Genomic DNA, 8962 nt, shown 5'->3' with positions numbered 1-8962 from the left:
TTTCTTTAAATGCTGAAAATGCTCCAGAGGTGAATGCGAAGAATACTCTGAATTTGAGATCAGCCGCTTTTAAATTGGGTAAGAGTTTTGAGTTCTTAGAACTTTTTATTTAGACCTCATACATCTCTATTACGACAGCCAGTCGATATGCCTGCAATGTTTCCTAGATGAGCTATTTCAAGGCTATTTTGTGGGGTGTTGTAGGACAACTGTCATATTTGCCATTAAGGAATTATTTTATAAATTACTTCATATATAATATAGTTATACTGTCTCTGAGTTTATGCAAAGGTAAGCAAATCATATTCTCTCCTTTAAAAAAAAAAAAAAAGCAGCAAAATGCTCCTTTTATGCAGACATTCATGTGTAAAAAATATTTATCTGTTATCATATTAAGGGGCAAAAAATAACCCTAAATGTGTGGAGAACAATAATGGGAGAAGAGTGTCAAAGAAAGCAGAAGGAAAGAAAGTAAAGAGGAAAAAGAAGAGCTGCTGGTGTAACTGAAACTCTGTTCCTGAAGACACAGGAGAAAGTGGGTGTCGTTTGCCAGCTTGGATCACTCCGACGTCTTACGTCAATCCAGCATGGATGGACTCAGCAGAACCACTGGTGGATTTAAGCAGTGAATGAGAACCCAGATGGATTTAACCCGTCAGAGCAGGAATAAAACAGATGGTATCAGATGACTGCAGGCATCCTGAGTGACACGTTTAGATGAGACCCAGATCAGCAGGCTCACAGTTGGCTGAGATGTGAGACGACCCCTGTGGGAAAATGTCTTATCTACACATGACAGTACTGAAGTTTGAAATATGTTTCGCTGCACGTAGACTCTGTGGCGTTCGCAGCGATGCTGATGCAGCCATTCAAAGAGCATCACGCTGTCACAGAATTAATACACGTGCAAACACTGTCAAATCTGTTTCACCCTTAAGGGTTACCAATTCTAAAGTTTAGGCCTAGCGTGCCCAGCCTCATGCATGCACCATGAGGCTAACATCCCCCCAGTTTAGACCCCGGTTGTAAAGTTTAGTTACCATTAACTTCTTCCTAGGAAACCTGATCTATCACTTGTAACCTTGGGGATGAAGAATGAAATACCAAAAACATGACTTCCTCTAATGGCTGCTTGAAGGTGGCTCCAAAAATGAGTTTTATCCTGTGATAAAATGCTCAACTTTGCAGCATTAAAAAGCATGTTTACTGTCACAGAGAGCAGAAAAGCCACCACAGGAAGTGAGCTCTGTCTGGATTCTGGGGGAGTGGCTGTTTTGATTGACAGGTGTCCTAGTGAAGGTTGCTGTAGCCAATCGGTGTCTGTGAGGTCTCATTTGGAGTCACTAAACTAGACCTCTCCTCCATGTTTGTGCTGTTGGTGCATTTTAGAGGATTTTATTTAATATTTGACGTTGGAAGTATTGTGACATACAGAGTGTCTCCCAGAAGTCTGCACTTCAGAGTGCGGTTCATTTGTGTTGCACGCTTACAGCTGATGGGAAAGAAGATAACTGTTTGACTGATACGGCAGCCAAATCTCACATTAAGGCCTCAAATTGCAGTGTCCATCACTTATATACAGTCTATTATTTCACCTGGTATTTCATTGAAAAACTGTATTATTTTAACATCAGTTCAACTCCACATTTAAACTTGCTTCAATGGCTACCAGTTCAGCTGCTTTCATTGGTTAACATCTTCAGCACCACTCCCACTCCTCTCTTCATTCACTGTGTGTTTTTACTGATTTCTGATGTAACCTTTTAATTTGTATACTTTCAATGACATTCTTTCTTTCAGGACTTCAACTTTAACTGATGCTTCTGTTAATCAAAATCACTCTATTATGCCCATTGACTTCAGCTGAATGGTTCTACTGAAAGCTTCACTCAAGGCTAAATTCCTATAAAATTTAAACTTAGTGTTATCACCCAGCTTTAGCCTCAGCTTCTTTCAGTGCCTTCAGATCAAATGATCAGTAGAAGTAAGCACAAATTTGTAGTTCCTGGTTCTTTCCACATCTCTCTGGGGAACAATTGTCCACATTTTCCTACTCACACACTTTTCTGGAATTCCCACAAAGATGCTAATACTCTGTGCCTGTTTGGTAAACACGTTTTCTCTCTACACTTAAGACCATTTCCCCCGTTGAAGGTTAGGTTGTAGAAACAAGGCTTATTCTGTAGACACAGGCTCTGCAGATAATACTAATCATGCCAACGGCAGGGAGGGGAAAACTGATCAGAGCGACACATCACCAAACAAGGAAAACTTGTACCAAATTACAACCTATGTTTGAGGAAATATCTCGAATTCTTTTGGTTAAGCTGACAGGAGCACTGACTTGTCCGCGAGGCCTGAAGAAAGGAGCGCGAGCTAATGCGTTAAGGAAAAGTACACACTATAAGATATTTAGACTACAGCTAGTCTACCCTTAGATATGAATCATTTTCTCTACTCGGTTCTGAAAACTCATTCTTGACTTTGGAAACAGGAGTTGGAAAAATAGTATCACTCTAAAGTTTTTGGAGCTTTTGACTTAATTACGTTTGCCTTGTTCTTGGATTTGTAGAACCAGCACAGCAGACGTGAATGGAGCACTCCTGTTTCATCTAAGAAAATTCTTCTATCCAAAACTATCCACACTAAGGTCTGTGGATGATCCAGATACAAAGGACAGTGTTTCTAAAATAGCATTGTACTTATGAATATTTTAAAAAAGCAATTTATCATCAGTGTGAGCGCCACAAAAAGTGAGATGATACGGAATAAGATGATAGGACTAAGTGAGAATGTAAGTTTTTAATAAAGTGGTTAATTGACCCTTTAAGACACCCCCTGAGGACCATGTGAAGGGAAGTGTTACTAACCAGTAACCTGAGCTGTACAGCTGTGCTCTGTATGTTCAGATCTCCGTTTCATCCTGTCATAATTAATGTAGGAGTTAATGCAAGATTGATCAAGAGGCAGAGATTAAACACAACTATGCATGACGAGTACGAAAGGATAACAGGAGAGACAGTCCACAATCTACCAACACACACACACATGCACACACACACACACATCTTTCACTGTCAAGCTCTGTGGCCTAGAGGTATGCAAAGTATCTTCCTATCCCTAACCCCCGCATGCAGGCTAAACCCAAACTTGTGCGTGGAAAAGATGTTTAGCAGAGGGAGGAAGTCATCTTTTAATCAAGGTGTGAAAACACTGACGTGCTTGAGATCAAAATACATTACAGTCCTGTCAGTCATACCAAATAAAGCCACACACTGATCCAAGTTTTTCCCCCCATTTATTTCAACACTAACAGTCATGTGTAATATTGTGCTGACTGGCGTCATGGCGTGACTTCTGTTGCTGTAGCCTCACAGTAGCTAATCTAGAGCCATCTATCTAGAAAAAACAGGCTGAATGTCCCAAACTAAGAAACCCAAACTGTTCCTGATCAAGCGACATAAATGAGCTACACGCTGGTCATTTTGGTGTGAGGAGACACATCACAGCTAACTCCACAGACACAGTATTATCAGCTATGTGTCATAAACGTGTTACTTTTCACCATTTACAGGTAGACAGAGTCAAGATCTGAAATCACACAGTGCTGACATAACACAGGGTAAATGATTTATTTGAAGGACGATCTTAAAATAATGATATATATATATATATATTAGCTTCTGTTTCTGACCCCTCCCCTTGCAGCAGGGGCGCCACCAAGGGGGCCTCCGCAGTGGCACCCCTGGCAAGACGGTCCTATGTTGGTAATAATTCTAATAAATGTGAGCACAAGTGAGAGGAAGACAACCCCAAAATAACTTAAAACATTAACTTGTTATTTATTCCAGCTTTAAACAGATTATTATGGATGTTAATGTGTGGTTTTCATGTATCTATTTTCAGTGATGTCAACTTTAATAGCAGGAAATTATCTAGGCATATCATTGTTTTCTGTCTCTCTTTTTTTGAAATATTTTTGAAGTAACATGTATTTAACAACAGCATAATGAAACTGGAAATTCAGTTTTTGGTGTGCTACCCCAATATTTTTAGTGGCCCCCATTTGGCCACCCCTATGCAAAAATTCTGGAGTCACCCCTGCCTTGCAGATGTTAGAGTGGCATACCAGGCAGCACAGCTAACACTGCTTTGGAGCAAATATTTCCAGGAAAAAGATGAAGAGAGTCTTAAAATAGTCCAGTGGTCAGCGATGGAGGGACTGCTAAATTTTGGGGGGCTGAATCTCCCAAAAAGCATCTTAAAGCCTTACAGGTGTTATTCAAAGAGGTCCGCCAGCATGTAAAGGTTTAGATTAGACAGTTTTCTAATCTGTTTCTGTAAATAAGTGGGATGTTGTTATACCTATTTAAACTGAAAATAAAAACAAGTTCAAGATTAAATCTCATTTATGGAAATGTGTGGAATGTGGCCTATATTTCCCTTGTGGGGTTTTTTTTTTTTTTTGGGGGGGGGGGGGGGCATTTATTTTGCTGATTGGGCCAAAAAAAAACATATCTACCATAATGTAAATAACTAACGTGCAGGTTCACACATGTAAACCTGCTGTTTCAGTTTGTTACACAAATGCGTGTGGCGTCTGATAGAGGAAGTAATTCCTCGACTTAAACTTTGATATAAACATCTGGCTTTTCTTGTCTGTTCACATTGATTATGCTTGAGTAAGAAGCTTTTCATGCTAACAACACTGCTCAGAGCAGCAAACCGATGTTCCACTACAATAATCCAGACCCAGATTTAAAGGGGCACTCTGTCAATTTCGCTAACCAAATTCAAAGTACTCATCAGGAGGCGCAATCCCCAGCTGATGTAAATAAATTGCTGATGTTTTCTGTTTCTGTCACTCCTCATGACAACACCTAGCTTATCTCATGTTTATCTAACATATGGTCTGGTCTAAGATTTAAAAGCTGTGGGCATTGAGGGGGCAGGAGGGTATAATTAGAGATCATATCCAGTTGCATTTTAGGAAATCCAGAAGATTCAGAGGTTTGGGATCTGTTTGAGAAACAATAGCCTCTGCTGTTTCTGTTTGTTTTTCAGTCCATTTCCTGTGATTCCCCTAATCTATTACTACATTGCTGGAGTTACCCTTTTTTCCATAGCTGTTTCGTTAGAAAGATGGCACTTTTTTTCCTGCTGTTAACCCAACCTAATAATCAAATAGATAAATCAACTTAAAAAAAAAATGTTTGGAAACCTGGTGCTTGTTCAGGGCTATTCATGACATAACACTTGGCCTTCTCTGGCTTTGCTTACTTGAAACGCTAAGAGCTCATGGAAATATATAATGCATGATGTTGACTTTGCATCGGTTTAAAGGGTCACAAGCTCACAGCAATCAAAAACCACAAGAATCAAATAGTTCATTTTTTCTTTTTAAGTCTAGAATGTGAGAGTTCAGCAGTATGGTTAAATACGTATGACTTCTTGTGCTTAAGAGACACGCTATACTGTATGACAGGACAATATCGAGCGATCTATCAGCTCTGCTTAGCCGACTGGATCAGGGATCAGTATACGTTCATAAACTCTACGGTATAATTGGTCCAAACCCTGATATCATTCAGAATATTAGGCAGTTCTGGGTAATAATAGTCAGCGCTTATAGTTTCCAGTCTTATTTTGAAAAGGAAGCAATGAACTGATTCCACATTTACTTTTTTGGGGACTGAAAGAGCTTTAACATGTTCTTAGCTGACTCATCTATCTGTATAGTAGTGGATAGCTGACTAGTCTTTACTGTGCATTAAGATACATTTTATGTTGGCCTTTTAAAGGAAACTTTGCATGGCCATTAGACCTACTTTCAGCATAACAACACTTAGCCGTGTCTTTCAGTCGCTTCAGCGAGTTATTGGACTCCCTGACAAAAGCGAGCTGTTACCTCTGAGCCATCCTTCCATCAATGACGCCTTAAAGTTAATTTGAGGACTACAGATTTTAAGAGGCTTGTTATAATACTCTTCTAGGTTATTTCGCCTAACAAGTGGTGCTTTGTTGACCTTCCTCTTACAGGTCAAAGGTCAGCTATAGAGCAGCATGGCATCTCTCTCTATAAGCATGCTGTCCTTTCTAGCTTATTGTGCATGACTACATGTCAGAATTATTGCTATAGAACTACATCATCCATACAGAGGTGCATTTTGGGTAGGGGAGAACATCTCCCAGTATTGCCAACACTGATTTCTCTGCCCCTGAGTTTATGGCATTGCATAAAAGTCCAACATGCTTCCAAGCAAAGTGAGTCTATACGAGTGACTCACACACAGGTGTGTTGTCAGAGTCCTGGCTGTGCATGGAGCTCAGCCCCGTGTCCGAGTCCTCATCGTTTGTGTTGCAGGCTTTGGACAGACCTCGGGCCTGTTCCACCCAACCGCCGCTCTTCTCCCCTGATGCTGGCTCTGCATCAGCGCTCACTGCACCCAGCTCCCCCTTTCCATCATCGGTCAGTGTGTTGTTTGCTTGCTCTATCTCCATGGTTTCCACTTTTGCCAGCAGGTCCAGCAGTTCACTCTCCTTGGTTTCCCAGAGTGCCAGACTCAGGTCCAAGTCCCCCCTGATGGCGTCCAGATCTGTCTTCAGTCTCAGGCCGATGTAAAGGCTGGTGTCCAGCTGCGTTTTGATCCTCTCCTCTTCCAGTGCGAGCTCATTTTCAGACAAACTCTCAACATCTGGTTCCACAGCTGGAGGGGCGGACACAGTGAGACACATCTCCTCCGAAACACTGTCCGTGTCCTGTGCTGCTTCTGCGCCTCTCTCCTCCCGCCGACGCTTCATCCACCGCCGATTCAGCTCCTCCTGGATCTCCCCGGTGATGCTCTCCACGAGCGCCTCGCGTTCCGTCAGCTCCTCCTGCAGCCTCACCACCTCCTCGCACCGGCGCGCGTATTCCTCAAACTGCGCAAGCGTCTCCGACGTGCACCGCGCGTCCTGACGCTCCGCTTTGCGCTTACAATCCGAAAGAGCAGGAGCCCCCGAGGTGGAATCTACGAGGTAAGTGTCCTGCACGTAGTTCACCCCGTGTCTCTTAATGCGGTCGAAGTGCACTTTGGCCTCGTAGCGCTCGATCTCCCGGTCCAGGTCCTTGATCCTCTGGATCTGCTGGCGGATGGTGTGGTCCTGAGAAATCACCAAGTGGACCAACGTCTCCATCTTTTCCACCGAGCTTTTATCTTTAGAAACAGTCTGCTCCTTCTTTTTGTTCATTTTGTCCAACTTTCTGAAGGCCTTCCTGACGATGCGCCGCTGTTTCTCCTGGGACAGGTTGGCCGCGGCGGCCGCGGCGGTCCAGCAGGTCCGGGCGGTACCCTTGAGCAAGCCGCCCGGACCGCCACTCTCCCGGCTCTGGACGACCCGGGCCTCGGCGCTGCGGGGCCCGTTGTTGGGCAGCGAAGCCTCGTTTTTCACCAGGACAAAGCGAACATTCTCTTGCTCGTCTCCCCAGGCGCTCCACAGCCGAAGGATTTTGGTCTTGTTGGGTAAAATCCTCTCGAAGCCTCTCCATTTCTCCACCACGCAGTAGGACTGAGGAGAGCCAGACAGCATCGCTGCCGAGGCGCCCTGCTGCAGGTTCTGATCTTCCAGCAGGACTTTGACCACGTCGGCGCAGGTGGTTCGCTTCGTCAGCCCAGAGACCAGCTTCTCCTCCCGGCAGACCCATACCGAGATCTTTCCCTCCTCCGGCTCCATCTCCGGCTGAACTCCAAGAAAGAAAGAAAAAAAGTTCCCTCACTGAATCCTCTCTGCTGCCTTCGTCTGCTGCAACTCAAAAAATAAAGGAGACAAAAATATTTTTATTAATGATGCAAAACATTCATCAGGAATTCTCTGCGCACTCGTCTGTGTCAGCTCTCACTTTAAATGCGCTCAGAAGTCCGGACATGTAACCTCATTACGCTTAAAAATATCTGCTTTATTTCTAAAAAGAAAAAAAAATCACATATATTTATTTACCTCCGTGGTCTGTTTTGGGGCAGTCTGCTGGGACCTCATGGCTCTCTCCCCGGCATATCGATCTGAGCCCTGCGCGCTGCTCCGGAGAGGAGATGAGGAGTGCGTCCTTGCGTCGGGGCAAGCTGCTCTGGTGTGTAGGACAAAACAGGAGGGTGCTGTAACGCTGGGACACGCCTCCTGCCTCCTCTTTCTCTCTCGCCCCCTCTCTCTCACTTACACACACACACACACACACACACACACACACACACACACACACACACACACACACACACACACACACACACTTTCTCACTCTTGATAACAAAGGTAATCTGGACTGATATGCCAGCCTTTGTTAAGTAGAAAGTCGGTACTGAGGGTTAAGACAAAGTTCTCTTCTGATAACTGTCTGAAACACACTTATCAAACTAATTCCGTGCGTGACTTAATAATCTATGGGCCGGTGTGTTTACACGGTTAAAAGTCAGCGCTGTTATCCACGTTTGCTTAGAGCTCTGTAGTATTTTTATTAATGTCACAGGTTTTATTCTTGAGATCAGTCTGGTCTACATGAGAACTGCAGTGGAGTCAAACTTGATATCTGGGATGTCAAATAATCAACAGTTATTAAGTTCGGTTGGAAATAGAACCGTCATCTCTCAGGTCAGCAAAAAGCGGTGAAAACGGTGTGGTTGCCAAAATGCGCTATAATATTTCAAATTCTTAACTACAGCTGACGAGAAACACGTCAGATTAGTTCCTGATCATCTGCATCTTTAACGCGACTTTCTGGCCGTTCATGATTTATGCAGTCTTCTTCACTTTTCACTGTGAATCTGTTCACAGACGCTGAAGTGTTTGGAAGGGGATGTCAGGTCAGGCACATGCAAAATATTTTAACATAATTCCATATTGTCCAGTTTCTTCACAATGTAAATAGACAGATGTGCTCAATTTATGTCTCACAGGAGTGGGAGGGCGGCACAGAGTGGGCCTCTTGTCT

General features: G+C 43.4%; 1 protein-coding gene across 2 annotated transcripts; it reads right to left on the bottom strand.

Annotated features, from left to right (window-relative positions):
* Nucleotides 1–2830: 2830 nt before the first annotated feature.
* On the bottom strand, nucleotides 2831–8094 carry rassf10a (Ras association domain family member 10a). Of its 2 annotated transcripts, none has more exons than XM_063477681.1 (2): nucleotides 7978–8094; nucleotides 2831–7788 (listed from the first exon to the last, which is right to left on the bottom strand). In XM_063477681.1, the coding sequence occupies exon 2, from the start codon at nucleotides 7711–7713 to the stop codon at nucleotides 6271–6273; it is 1443 nt and encodes a 480-aa protein (XP_063333751.1). In that variant the 5' UTR covers nucleotides 7714–7788; nucleotides 7978–8094; the 3' UTR covers nucleotides 2831–6270. The 2 variants fall into 2 exon arrangements, with proteins under 2 accessions (XP_063333751.1, XP_063333750.1); XM_063477680.1 differs by having other exon boundaries at nucleotides 2831–7782.
* Nucleotides 8095–8962: the final 868 nt, after the last annotated feature.

The sequence above is a fragment of the Pelmatolapia mariae genome, linkage group LG7 (genome assembly GCF_036321145.2).
Source record: "Pelmatolapia mariae isolate MD_Pm_ZW linkage group LG7, Pm_UMD_F_2, whole genome shotgun sequence".
NCBI lineage: Eukaryota > Metazoa > Chordata > Actinopteri > Cichliformes > Cichlidae > Pelmatolapia > Pelmatolapia mariae.
The sequence above is the reverse complement of the archived record's forward strand: the minus strand, read 5'-3'. Positions and strand labels throughout refer to the sequence as shown.

Coding starts and splice junctions, on each gene's coding strand:
- rassf10a (XM_063477681.1), bottom strand. CDS start 7,713: ATGGAGCCGGAGGAGGGAAAGATCTCGGTATGGGTCTGCCGGGAGGAG.